At 42.0% G+C, this 14,190-nt stretch overlaps 3 protein-coding genes across 3 annotated transcripts; 1 reads left to right on the top strand and 2 right to left on the bottom strand.

Annotated features, from left to right (window-relative positions):
• Positions 1-590: 590 nt before the first annotated feature.
• Positions 591-1,122, bottom strand: LOC132792218 (uncharacterized). Its single transcript, XM_060801478.1, has one exon. The coding sequence runs from the start codon at positions 1,009-1,011 to the stop codon at positions 601-603; it is 411 nt and encodes a 136-aa protein (XP_060657461.1). The 5' UTR covers positions 1,012-1,122; the 3' UTR covers positions 591-600.
• Positions 1,123-1,915: 793 nt separating this feature from the next.
• LOC132789730 (protein deadpan) lies at positions 1,916-5,556 on the bottom strand. Its single transcript, XM_060797953.1, has 3 exons — positions 5,015-5,556; positions 4,692-4,787; positions 1,916-3,350 (listed from the first exon to the last, which is right to left on the bottom strand). The coding sequence occupies exons 1-3, from the start codon at positions 5,138-5,140 to the stop codon at positions 2,202-2,204; spliced, it is 1,371 nt and encodes a 456-aa protein (XP_060653936.1). The 5' UTR covers positions 5,141-5,556; the 3' UTR covers positions 1,916-2,201.
• A 5,708-nt stretch (positions 5,557-11,264) lies between these two features.
• LOC132789729 (protein peanut) lies at positions 11,265-13,956 on the top strand. The gene has a single exon (XM_060797952.1). The coding sequence runs from the start codon at positions 11,535-11,537 to the stop codon at positions 13,140-13,142; it is 1,608 nt and encodes a 535-aa protein (XP_060653935.1). The 5' UTR covers positions 11,265-11,534; the 3' UTR covers positions 13,143-13,956.
• The last annotated feature ends 234 nt before the right edge of the window (positions 13,957-14,190 follow it).

The raw sequence follows: 14,190 nt of genomic DNA, 5'->3' as shown, positions 1-14,190 counted from the left end.
GGGCAGCATCAAATCACAGCAAACAGTGAGACAGACACAAAGAGAGAGATAGAGACAAAGGTAAAGAAAATGAGAAATGAAAAAAGATCCAGGGAAGGAACAAGTGCAATGCAAACAGTCGCAGGACCTGTGAACCACCAACAACCACAAAGCAAACAACGAAGCGAGCAAAGCGAGATAAAGGATCTCGAGAGTGTGTGGGAACACACGACGAACAAGTGCAACGGTATTTGGTATTTGGACTCCACCACTGCCGATGCTGATGCTGATGCTGTTGCTGCTGCCAAAGGATAATAGCGCTAAAAGGAAATGAAAATTATGATAATTCTGTTCTGTTTCTCACAGTGGATCGGGTAACAGCAGCAGCCGCGATATGATTGAGTGTGGGAAGTTGCAAGAGCGAGAGCCGAGGGCGTCTGCGTCTCCTAAGGTGAAGTTGGGTCGTGACGTTCGACAGCCACACGCAAGGCAGCCGCAGGACCTCGTCTGCGCCTGTGCCTGTGGCTATGGCTGCGGAAGTGATTACGGAAGTGAGTTAAATTGAGAGAGAATCTCGCAGACAGTGAAAGGATGCAAATCAATTTATTGATCTTTATTCATCTACACTGGTTTCTCATTATCCTGCGCATAGCCAAACAATCGCTTCAGCATATTGTAGATGATCATTTGTCGCGTCACTTCCGCCTCGTAGTTCATGTAGTCCTTCAGCCGGTGTTGCTTGTAGAGTTCATCGAGCAAATCGAACAGCTCCATTTCCAATCCCCTCAACGAGATCTCCAACTCAGGACTGTGTGTTCCCGATATAACGGCTTGCATATAAATTGTGGAGATCTTTTGCATGGCTGCATCCAGCGCATTTAGCATAGTATCCTCTGGATCATGAATCATCTTGGCGGGTCCAGAGAGCTTAGGCGAACCCTGGTACTCTACCAATTGATCGGCAGCATCGATTGGAGGTAGAAGCACCAGTGAAATCAACAGCAATTGACTCAGTATCAATTTGATCTTCATATTAAGATGATTCGTATCGCTTTTATGTAAAACTTTATCGTTGATCGAGGCACGCCTGTCCAGCCGGTTCTTCAGCGAAGATCACTGCGTGCTCTGTTGCAATAACTTTTGTGCGAGCTCTGAAATGATGCCGGCAAATCGAAAAGTGACTGCTTATATAGTGAGGCGGACAGCTGTAATTGGGTTATCAATTCAGTAAATTGTTGCAAAAAACGATCGCACATATTCGTATGTGTATAAACTACAGCAAGGTCACTTCCGTATAATACTTTAGTTGTATTATCAGCTTCCGTTTTCGCGGTTCAAGCTCTTTAGGTCAAGTTTTGTTGAGTGAAATTGACACTTCATCTTTTCACTGTATACTAATATAATAATGATTGTACACTATTTACTAGTGAAATATTTTATGTTTACTCTTTAAAGTTAAAAGTTTTTAATAAATATGTGAAATTCCCATATTTTACTATAAACAAATTAAGATACAATCGTGATAACTTTCTGAAAATATATATTATATTTTTCCCCTCTACTGACTATGCGATTAATGAATAATTGGATGAATGAACAAAATAACTCACGTGGAATTACATTTTTTCTGTTAAGGTATATATAATATAAAAAATAGGATGTTTTCCTATTGAATTTAAAAGTTACCCTCTACATTTTCATCTAAATAATGTTTATCCAAAAAACTCCCATTATATTCCCCAAATAGAACTCAAAAAGATAACTTTTGCTTGTTTGAAAGCGATTTTTATTACTGTTTCACTCGAATTAATCAATCAAATTTAATAATATGATAAAATATAATATTAAACATGAAACATGAACCATGAAACACTCAACTTAAGCATAAAATCTACATAACTTAGTTAAAAATTCTTGTCGTCTTGTAATATGAAAATAATGTCAAGTATGGTAGGTGACTAAAATACATAATAATATTAATATTAGGTAATGAATAATTGCTTATAAAATTAATACAAATTATACAAAAAATTACACAAAATATACACACATAAATAATCACAGCTGAACTTAAAATTGAAGAAAGCGAGAGAGAAAACTTTAAATGACAATCATAATAATAATATAAATTAACAAATGAATTAACTTTTAAAAAGAGGGAATAAACTTAACACATAGAACATGTTTTGTCATTAGAGGATAAAGATTCGTGAAATCGTGATTCACCACGGACGCCAAGCGGAGCTGGATTTCTCAATGGCGGCGGCCAAGAACTTCTTAGACGATGGTTCATCCAACAACGAACAATCGCTAGAATCTCCTCCATGCTCCTGCTCCAGGTCAGCTTCACGTTCCCGCTCCCGCTTAAGGGCGGAACTCTCCTGGCCGCTGGTGGAGCTCACTTGCTGCTGCTGCAGATGCGCCATCAGAGAGTGGGATGTGTGGTGGGCAGAGGCGCTGCTATCGTGACTGCCTCCACTCAGGTTCAGTGAGCCGCTGGTGTTGAACGATGTCTCAGCGCTGGTCGGAGGTGGCGTGGAAAACACGCCCGCAAAGCTGTGCTGCTTGGCCAGCAACAGCTCCGCCTGGACGGCATTTGCCGGCGAGGCAGCACGCGACTCATCACCCTGACTCTGGCTGGAGACGGAGGAGATGGGACTCAGTGGTGGGCTGCTGGTGGTGTTCTTTGTCACTGCAGTGGCTGATGCTCCGCCAGCGTGGAGTTGTGTCTGAGTGGTGGCTGTGGGCTTATTGAATGCACTCAGTCTGAAGCTTTGAGTGTAGTCGCTGAGATGTGTGGGATTCGCAATGCTGGCCAACGCTGCACTGGCTGCATTCATTCCCGATCCTGGCCAGACAAATGGTGCCGGAGCAGGCGCCGCTGTTGTGGTCGAGTTGGGCATGATCAAAGCAAACTCGCCCGACGGCAAACGTGAGGGGATTAACTGGAGTCCTCCCATCTGAATGGCTGGCGCAGTCTCCCGACTATTGTTGGTGCTGTGATTGTTGTTGTTCTGGTCCTGTGGCAGTGGGGGGAAGAGGGGTGCAGCTGAGCCAGGGAACATGGCCTGGGGCAATTGGCCGCGATAGCCGTTGTTGAAGTTGCTCATCGAACCGATCTGCTCGAGACTGTTGGCACAGTTGTTGAGATGGGCGCTGAGACGTTGACGAACACCCGAATCGACACCCTCCATCTGGCTGACATAGCGATTCACCTCCTCGGCGCATTCTACGAAGCCAGTCTTGAACTTGTGCACCACCGTCGGATCACTTTGAATGGCCATGTTGAGCTGTTGGCGCTGCACGGACTGCAAATGCTTCACCGTCATCTCGAGTATGTCGGCCTTTTCCAGTTTGGTATGTCGCGCCGGCTAAAATGGTAGAAGAACAAACAGATAATGATGAGTTGAGTTGCTGAGTTGTTGGGTGTCGTTTTTGGTTGGTTTAACTACTTGACTTAACTCTCAGAGAACTAAACCAGAAGCCGCCTGGCTAATTGTTTTCGTGCAGTGACCAGGCTTGGGAGTCACAGTCACAGGGCCAGTAACAAGGCCCTACAACAAGTTCAATGCATGGGAAACAAGTGAAGCACGTAAGACTAAGGAGTGAATGATGAACTGTGTTATACCCTGCATGGCATGTAAGGTAACCCAATTTAGATCGACGCAACAATTCCTGCTTAATATACCCTATTTGGTATAGCATTGCATTTAAAGGGTAGATAAAAGTGAATGATGCAGACGCCCGAGCACGTTTCTTGCCTCATATGTCCAACTATTTGTAATCTGCCTCTGTTCTGTTTCTGTTTTCATCTTCTTCACTTGAGTCCAGCAAATATCACACGCCCCACAACCGCGCGGTCACTAAGCTCTCAGCTCTCAGTCGCAAGCAGCCAGCTAAGAAGGTGATAGCGACAGCGAGGAAGCGTCAGACTGAGAGAGACAGACAATCCGTTTGGCACTTATTCTGCGTGTGCTTCACTGCTGCATACTTTGCAAAAGTTTCCCACGCAGGTCGCCCGCTTCGCTTTGCCCTGCACACCGTCCTTTCGCTCTCTTCGGCCACTGCTGCTGCTCTTCTTCTTCTCGTGTCTGCATCTTTTGTTTACTTTTGCTTTTTCTTCAATGTCTTTCTTATTTGATTTTTGGTCGTTGCCTGCAGAATTTCTGCTACACTGGCGTCGGCGTCGGCGTCTTCGCTTAACTTCTATCTCAATATTTTTTTTTTTTTTTTATTCTTTTTATGTTTTCTCACAGCAGGATCCCACTGTTGGCTCCTGTGGAAACAGGTTTACTGTCTCGCTGTCTGAGATTTCTGCGTAATTTTTCGACTTGTTAACACTTTTGGTCTGACTGACTCGCCATCGCTTCGCTATCGTCATCGTCACCGACGGCGTCGGCGCTCTCTTGTAATGATCATCAATAAAATTTAATACTCAATTAAACCGTTGACTTGATTCTCTTTTTTTTATGTTTGTTCGTCTGTCTGTTGTAGGAGTCTTGTATCCTTTTGTACTTTTGCCGCCTTTCAAGTGGCCTGAATTTCTGTTGCCCTTATGAAATTTATGTGTGTTGCGACACCATTTACAAGGAAAATGAACTGATCCTGCGACTATTTTCTAAATCAATTGGCGGCTTTTTGGTTTCTGGTTTGGTTCTGTTGTCTTTTGTGATGTTTTCTTTCACTTTTCTGTGGTACTAAAGGATACTTACGTCTTTTTTCATAGCTTCTAGAATTAGAGATTTCAACTCATTTAGACAGTGATTAATACGAGCACGTCGGCGTTTTTCCATAATAGGTTTGTTGGTCTGTAAAAAAATTTTTATAAATTAATTTACATATTTATAGAATAATACAATATTCAATTTCATTAAAATCATATAGCACAAATTTAATAAATTGAATAGAGTTTGGGTATTCCGTTTCACAAATTTTAATTTGCTTGTGTATTTCAAAATATGACGAAATGAAATTCACATTTTTGTGAAAAATTTTTAAGAAAATATTTCCCGATTTCTTATCAACCGCAACTCACCTTTCGGAGCTCGGCTTTGGACATCCCATTGGGATTAGAGTGACGTCCATTGCTGCTATAGCCGTCGCTATAGCCATTGGAGCAGTCGAAGTCATCATCCGAATTCATATCGTGTTTGTAATCCATTTTAGTTTGTTTGTTTTGTTTAATAATCCAAATAGAGTAGTTAGAAGTGGTATTTTAATCCAATCGATCGTCGAAATTTGAAATTTTGTTTAACACACAACACTGATTTATTCACAACACGTAAACTTTGGTTGTAGTACGGTATAACAATTATTGCACGTACTTTTTCTTTGCAAAATGTCCAAACATAAAATAAAAACTTAACAAATTCTACGCGATTTGTGTTATTTCATTTGAGAGTTTGTTTGATTTCGTTTCAGGACGAGCGGCAGACAACCGCGCACACGGATCGCCAAAAGGATACTGATCCTCGTCGATGCGAGCGCGCTGACTAAAAACGATACGCGACGAAGCCAAAACGAGTCCGACTCGACTCGTTTACCTGAGCAGCAGCAGCAGCAGCAACATCAGCAGCGGCAGCGACAGAAGACGACGACGCAGGCGCAGGTAGCCGTGAGAGCGAGCGTTTGCTCTGCTGCGCATTTGGGGTGGTTATGCGCAAGGAGAACATCTGAAATTCCAACGCAGGCAACTTGCACTCAAACGTTTGAGCTCAAAGAGCGAGTGAGTTGTACAATTGAGTTAAGGTGAGTCAACAGAGTTGTCGGAGCGTAAGAATTTGCATACAACGAATCAAGTTCGATCCCATACAAAAAGAGACCCTGATCTTATGAGTGTTATGCAAAAGTTTATTTAGATGCGTGAATGCAAATAACTCCAGTAAGGTATTTCTAGCAAATGGGTTATTTTTAATTATTTTTACCAATTATACCTAAAATTATTTTGGGAATTGTAATTCTATAGAAATATTTGTCATTCGAAATACTGTGATATTAAAATATACATTATTCGATTTCATTCGAAGATCGTTCCGTTATGATATAGTATAAGTATTAAAATAGTATTATTATAAATATTAGTAAAGTATTTCTTCTGAAATGAGAAAAATCCAAAAATATGTATGCTCAAAATCCAAATGATTCGCTTGAAAATTGCATTTCATGGCAAGCATCCCTAACAACTGGAAACTTAATCAATGCTGATCATTGGGTGCAATTCATTAAAATTTTCTTCAGAATACTCGGGGTTGTCTTGTGCCAAAGCAGGCAAGACGGCCAGCTGTCTTTAGACGTGTAGTTAGAAAGCAACCCCCTTTAAGAAATGGCCTGAAATAGCATTTCAGGGGGTTGCAAATCTCTGCCTGGTCACGGGTCAATCATTAGGCGAAGCTTACCTGCGAATGAGCATGCGTGCATGCGTCTGCATGGATTTCTTGCAACACCCCAAAACCGTAGGGGCTTAAAAAATTTATTACTTTACAATGTTGGCAGGATTAAAGGGCGACATTGCAAAATTGTCAATAACCCGATGTTGGGTCTTGCGCCAGCTGACAGCTGCTTCGGTTAGCCAGATTTACGGCACTCATAAAATTATTGCGCCGCCTTGGCAACTCTGGTTGTGCAAAGCACTCGTAGTCGCATCACCTCATCGCTCATCTGGCGAGCTAGTCAAAATCTGTCCGTCTGTTGAGTATAAATCCCTCCAGCGCTCTAGGCTCATAAATAGGGCGACACTTTCATAAATTGAATAAGCGTTCCATTTGCCTGTGATTACAATATTCTGTACATATGCACATCTAGTAAATAGTAAATTGTATAATAATACGTTATGTGTGCACATATGGCGGCGATATGTAAATGTTTGGTCCGTTTGCAATTTTGTGGTTAACCCCCGAACAGATCAGTAATCACTCTTCCCTGTGCTGCTAATGGATCTGTTAGGTTGCTGTTAATAAGCTGCATTTAGCTGCAAATTTGGCAAACCTTTTCCCACGAGAAAACTATACTATAAAAATCATGAGCTGGCACAAAAAAAAAAACGAAGCAGCGAAGAGCCAAGAGATATGACTGCGACGCAGACTCATCACACATATGGGCGGCAGTGGCACTCGAACTGATATTCATACTCATACTCATTCTCATTCTCAGACTTGCACTCGTACTCGCATTTGCGAATGTGGATCATTTCGTCTGGCCGAAACGTGACGTTCGGACCGGTCACACAGTCAACGTCGCCGCCGTCGTCGCCGCCGTCGCTTGCGTCGCTTCTTGAGAAAATAATGAAAAACTTAAGACAGCGAATGAAATTCTATAACAAAAGCTCAGTGTATGAAACAAACCAGACAACAAGACAACAAAGAATACTCATACAAAAATCAAAGTTCAATATCAGCCCCAGTGCGAGTTTGCTTTGGCTTCTCTTCATACGGTTTTTGGGTTCGATCTCGGGATCAAGGTAAATGCCGTTTAGTGTGGCACGATCGGTGATCGTTGATCGGTAGCCGTCTTCTGTGCCACATGAGTACGCATGTGTTGGTTGGTTGAAAGTATCTCTGCAGGGGCTTCCTTGCGCCTTATTTTTAGTTGCGTTTCAGTTTTCGCTTTTCGTCTCTCTCGTGTTTTTTTTTTTGTATGCCCCAACGCACGATTTACACATTAAAACACTTTAATTTTTATTGTATCGGACGATTGCTTCCCTTTTTTTATATTCTCTCCCTCTTTTCCTTAATCAATCCTACAGCAAGGTAGCATATGTGAGACCTTTTGCAACCTCAAATTAGTGCCTGCGGTTAGATGCTGCAGTTCAATATTATTTTTAGCCCACTTCTACTGTGGGAACTACTGCGCACGGTGCAGTTATTATGGGGTGTGCTACACCCCCAACCACACCCACACACCAATACTCACACCCCGAACAAAAATATGGAAACAGCATAATGAGCATGAAAAATATGAAACAGTAGCAAATGTGTGAAGCAACTGCAAAGACTTGGGAAACTGTGAGACCGCCATGCTTAGCACAAGATATATGTTGATTTAAATGAATTTTTTGTTGATTTTTATGGCGCTCTGTTTTGGGGTTTTGGGGTGCGCCGTCGCCTAAGGTGACTTCTCTATTTCGTGGGGAGAAACTTGAGTGAAGTGTGCGTCGGGTGGCATTAGAAGTCATGACAGGCGTCGAGTTCCTGCAGCAGCTCTCTATTTTATTTTTATGAATTTGATAAATGGCCAGCGGTAGTTGGGCCAATAACTGGAAACTTTTATGACAGATGTGGAGCTCTGAAAGGAAAAAAATACGTTGACTACACTGAAGCTGCGAATCGTTTACATATCGATTAAAAATTCCCATGAGAACTTTAATATTGCGATGCTGGGTAAGCGAAGATGAAAACTTTAAATATTAAAAATTCCTATATTTTTCTGTAAATATTTAGAACATCAATTAAATGTATTTCTTTTTAATAATTTCATTTCTTTATTAAGTATTGAACCAGTACAGCAAAAAGAAAAGAGTATTAAATATATTAGGCGAAGTATTATTACTTTAGTAGTAAAAAATTATAAAATTGAAATTAAGTTCTCCCTTGTTTCTCCACAATACTGTAAATTTTCGAAAAAAATACAATTGTATATAATATTATATATTAAAAAAGTATCTTTACTTCAGTTTAACAACCTAAATAGTACACAACTTACATTAAAATTTAAAAAATTAAATTGTTTATTATATGTTTATGTAAACAATTTTATTATACATTTTTATTTTTCCATATTGCATTATTAAAAGATTTCTTGCACTTTCGTTTTCGGTTCAAAGACACGTTCATCATCGTTAATAATTTACTGATCTTAGGTCACAATACTGCAAGATCAATTGAGCGTCTTGGCCATGTAACGTCTATTGGTCAGCTGCTCTCTAACAAAATGTCAACGATGCGTCGTCCTCTTTGCCTTCTGATGGCATGTGCCAAAAGTTGGCACAGCTGCCGCTGCTGTTTGGCTGAGATAACAATGGCTTGGGATTGCGTTCTGAATTGGGATAGGAAAACGGCGCTAAGACATCAACTGACTTTAGGGGACGTGCGGGGTTTTTATGCGCCTTAATTGTAGCCCATGGCTGCTACAGCGTCTTACATAATCAAAGAAGTTGCGCGCCTAAGACACACAACAAATGGATTTGGATGAAGCGTGCCTGATGCAAGACAGCTGCTGGGCCAGATCAACAATGTGTTGAAGGGTTGACGGCAACGCCTAGATGGGGGGGATTAAAGACAACGCAGTTGAGTTTATCTAAAGGATTTGCGGTCAGCACTGCATCATCCTGGGGATCACAGAACTCAATGAGTTTGATGTAGTTTCGGTTTACAGTTGCAGCGTATCATGACTTGACTATGTGTAATACAATTTTGAGGAGAATTAAATGCAAAATAAATGTAAATTCATATTTTTATTAAGTTTTTAAGTAGTTCACAAAATACTAAAAATATGAAAAGGGTTGAAATTTAAAAGTAATTATACTTGAAATAAAAAAAAACATAATGAATAATTACTTTAATTTTAATTACAAATTTTTTGTACAGTATATGGTGAATATATAAATTGTAAAGGTAAATAAATTAATAATTAAAATAGTTAAATCGATCGAGATATTGTTGTGAAATTCGTTCTCTATATTATTGTAGTTATTGATTTGTTAATCCCATATCCTTAGGGCATATTTCTCAAGAATCCTATAAAATTCCCTTCGTATTTTTTTCAGAAGTACAGTCAAATCTCGTGAGCAGTAAAAGCAACAACAACTGTTCGGCTGATATCAATTCATAAGCATAATGATTCCGACACAGAGGCTAAAATTAAACCCAAAGTCGAATGTGAGAAAAAAAGTTTCTCACGATCACCTTTTGGACAGACAGACACGACGCATAGAAATCCACGTGCAAAAGGGGGAAGGAACAACCACCAACGACAACTGGCGACAACTGCACTGCGGAAGGAAGCAAAGGCATGGCCACGCAGGCGGAGTAGGACGCAGGACACTGCGACTGTGTGGTGTGATGGTATGATGGTGGTGGTGGTTGCTGCTTGGTGCTGGCGGCCCCCTCGCCCAATTCCGACGACGAAGCGGCGTCGCGAGTGCATGAGAATTTAAATTACAAACAAACAGCGCGCACAATCCAAGTCCTTTGTTTGTGTGTATTGGCATGTAGGGACCAAGGGGCTGGGTCGCAGGACAACACTCTCTCTCTGATGGTGTGGGAACTTTGACGAGGACACACTCGAGCATGAAGCGGGCTGCGCCTCGGCTGAGCTGGGGCGGGTAATTACCCCGAGTTCGAGTCCAGGTTAACTACACGCTAATGTGCCACATTCCCACATTTGTTTAGTTGCAGCGCAGCAGTCGCGCAACTAACTGACAGAGTGACTTCATAATTTTTCAAAATTAAGTTGAAGCACGGCACCCACACGCCCGTCACTTTCAGTTGTAGTGTATCTGAGTATCTGCTTTGCCTACCAACACACGCACAATACAATCTCTCTCTCGCAGCGGTCGCAACGTTCTCTCTTAATCGTCGCTCACGCTCATGCGCAACAACAGCGGTTTGCAAAACCCAAAATGTCAAAAAGCAAAAGCAGAGAGTTGATTTACAAAATGAAGCGGATTGCGTTTGCTTCATTACAAAATTCAAGTGTGTGAAAGGCATGCACACACACACATACTCTTAGATGCACAGTTAATGTATTTGCTGCTATTTTTAAATGCATTCAACAAAATGATAAGAATATTTTGTGGCGCATTGATAAATTTGAGCAGCAGTAATAGCAGCAGCATTGTCAGCACCAAAGTTGTGAGGCAGTTGCACTTGGCTTGGCCCACGAAGAGAGCTCAATAATTGATGTTGGCAATGCTACGACTCGAGCGCGCATCAGCTGAGTGCTGCCAACGCACGCGTTACTTTTAAATGTCCAATGAAGTACATTGAATATAAAAAATTCACAAATAGTTAATTCTCAAAATTAAATTGCTTAGTGCAGTCAAATTTTTTCCAAGTGATTTTAAGCATTTAATAGAATTTTCGATTTGCTTTATTGCTTTTTCACTGGTGACACACTTTTGTGTGTGCCGCGTTGGCAGCACCGCTTTTGCCTGCAGCGTGCCATATGCTTGTGTGTTTGTGTATTACTCATGCGCTGAGCCCTTGTGTGCCATATGAGTGTGAGTGTGTGCGTGTGTGTGTTGCTCTTTCGTCTCTTTCATGCCTGTGGGCAGTAAACGCTCTCACTACTGCAGCAGTCGCTTGTTTTTCGCTCACTCAATAGCACGGCCATAGCGCGTTGTTGGCGTACTTATTATTTTTTTGCAAAGAGGAAGAAGAAGCAGCAGTAGCAGAAGCAGTGCAGAAGTTTTGTTGACACCAAAAGAAAGAAAAAGAAAAAACCCTAAACAAGAGCCAAAGTTGAAAACTAGGCGTGACGACACAAAAGCGTGCAAAGTGTAGAGACGAAAGTGAAATTGTTAAATATCTAGTATAGTATAAAACAAGAGCAAATTGCAAATGAATAGTCCTCGCACAAACGGCGCCATCTCAGCGCTGCCCAGCACACTGGCGCAACTGGCGCTGCGCGACAAGCAGCAGGCGGCGACAGCATCGGCATCAGTATCGGCGTCCGCATCAAATGGCAGTGACTCCTCAGCAGCAGCGGCAGCAACGCAGCGCCCACAAACGCAGCCGCCCAGTGTGCCATCGTCAGTGAACAAATTGCAGTTGGCCGATGCCAGTGTGACCAGCTCCAATGGTGACTCGAACAAGCTGACGCACGACTTGCAAGAAAAGGAAGCACAGCAGCAGCAGAAGCCACAAAAACCGCCGTTGCCGGTGCGCCAAAAACCGATGGAGATTGCCGGGTATGTGGGATTCGCCAATCTGCCCAATCAGGTGTATCGCAAGGCGGTTAAACGTGGCTTTGAATTCACGCTGATGGTGGTGGGTGCCAGTGGACTGGGCAAGTCAACGCTGATCAACTCGATGTTCCTTTCGGACATCTACAATGCGGAACAGTATCCGGGCCCATCGCTGCGCAAGAAGAAGACCGTTGCCGTCGAGGCCACCAAGGTAATGCTCAAGGAGAACGGCGTCAATTTGACTCTCACTGTGGTGGACACGCCCGGATTTGGGGATGCTGTCGATAACAGCAACTGCTGGGTGCCCATACTCGAGTACGTGGACAGCAAGTATGAGGAGTATTTGACTGCCGAGTCGCGGGTGTATCGCAAGACGATCTCGGACAATCGGGTGCACTGTTGTCTGTACTTTATCGCGCCCTCGGGTCACGGTCTGTTGCCATTGGACATCGCCTGCATGCAGAGCCTGTCGGATAAGGTGAATCTGGTGCCGGTGATTGCCAAGGCCGACACCATGACGCCGGACGAGGTGCATCTGTTCAAGAAGCAGATACTTAATGAGATTGCTCAACACAAGATCAAGATCTACGATTTTCCCGCCACACTCGAGGATGCCGCCGAGGAGAGCAAGGCCACACAGAATCTGCGCAGTCGGGTGCCCTTCGCTGTTGTTGGAGCCAACACCATCATCGAGATGGACGGCAAGAAGGTGCGAGGACGTCGCTATCCTTGGGGCCTCGTCGAGGTCGAGAATTTGACACACTGCGACTTCATTGCTCTGCGCAATATGGTGATTCGCACCCATCTGCAGGATCTCAAAGATGTCACGAATAATGTGCACTATGAGAACTATCGATGCCGCAAGCTCTCCGAGCTGGGTCTGGTCGATGGCAAGGCTCGGCTGTCGAATAAGAATCCGCTCACCCAGATGGAGGAGGAGAAGCGCGAGCACGAGCAGAAGATGAAGAAAATGGAGGCGGAGATGGAGCAGGTGTTCGACATGAAGGTGAAGGAGAAAATGCAGAAGCTCAAGGATTCCGAATTGGAGATGGCGCGCAGGCACGAGGAACGCAAGAAGGCGCTCGAGTTGCAGATCCACGAACTGGACGAGAAGCGGCGTGATTTTGAGCGTGAGAAGAAGGAATGGGAGGATGTCAATCATGTGACGCTTGAGGAGCTGAAGCGACGCAGTCTTGGTGCAAACAGTAGCACCGACAATGTCGATGCCAAGAAGGAGAAGAAGAAGAAGGGTCTGTTCTAAGTCAAACATAAACCATATTAAACGACATACTACACATATAAATCCTCCTACTCCTAATTAACAAAAGAAATGAAAAACAAAAAAGAAGAAGCAAAAAGATTAACATACTACACTTTAAGGGCTACAAATCTCGAGAACAAAATAACATAACGAATTATATATATATATAAACATCTCTATATACAATTTATATATATATATAGATATTGCGGTGCATACCATACTATAAATTTCATACATAGGCATTGCATACGAAAGATTTCAAGTACTCGCTTGCTTGCATCCTTATCAGAGGGGCCTATGTTTGGGGCTGCAGTCTAGGACATATATAGTATACATATAGTGTACGTATGTATGGCTTTCGCACAGCAATCGCGCATTTGTTTTTTACATGCATACATACACTCACACACACATACACGCATATTAACATTTATTACAAACAAAAGAGAGTTATTATTATTATTGCAGTATTTTATCAAAATATTTCAAGCGCATCAAAATACCGAATGAGAGAACACACATAAATAACTTGACGAAACATTTCGACTAGCATAAATGAATTGAAACGAACCTAAATTGTATTTACAAAATACTTCAATATCGCTTAATTAACAATAAATACCATTTAAATAAAAAAAAAACGATGACGAAGACGACGCAAGAAGAAGATGAAGAAACCCGAAATATCCTAATATTAACATGTATAACGTACGTAATGTATAATGTGTATTGTATTTACTTATTATGCATAAAAGTCAAAAAAACACAAAGCAACAACAGAAACAAAAAACAAAAAAAAAAAAAGAAACAACTGCAACAACCACAACAAAAATATACTCTTGCATTTTACAAAATAAAGTCTTCTTTTAGTTTAACTATATAAAAAAAAAGAGTCGAATAACACCATTTGGTGTTGTATTGTTGTTTATTCAACTGCAAGGCACAGTCAATAAGTAGTATATATGAAGTAAGTACATTTATACAGGGTGTCTTTTTGTAGCTGGCACGCGTCTGCAGTATTGGGAAATTAACACCGTGACGCTAC

This window comes from Drosophila nasuta, chromosome 3 (genome assembly GCF_023558535.2).
Source record: "Drosophila nasuta strain 15112-1781.00 chromosome 3, ASM2355853v1, whole genome shotgun sequence".
NCBI lineage: Eukaryota > Metazoa > Arthropoda > Insecta > Diptera > Drosophilidae > Drosophila > Drosophila nasuta.
This window is presented reverse-complemented; position numbering and strand designations above follow the sequence as displayed.

What these genes read in the sequence shown, in the direction of transcription:
- LOC132792218 (XM_060801478.1), bottom strand. Translation starts at nt 1,011, where the DNA reads ATGAAGATCAAATTGATACTGAGTCAATTGCTGTTGATTTCACTGGTG.
- LOC132789730 (XM_060797953.1), bottom strand. Translation starts at nt 5,140, where the DNA reads ATGGATTACAAACACGATATGAATTCGGATGATGACTTCGACTGCTCC. An exon ending in CCAAAGCCGAGCTCCGAAAG is followed by an intron (nt 4,788 to 5,014) that starts GTGAGTTGCGGT and finishes ATTTTTTTACAG; the next exon opens with ACCAACAAACCTATTATGGA. An exon ending in TAGAAGCTATGAAAAAAGAC is followed by an intron (nt 3,351 to 4,691) that starts GTAAGTATCCTT and finishes CTACCATTTTAG; the next exon opens with CCGGCGCGACATACCAAACT.
- LOC132789729 (XM_060797952.1), top strand. Translation starts at nt 11,535, where the DNA reads ATGAATAGTCCTCGCACAAACGGCGCCATCTCAGCGCTGCCCAGCACA.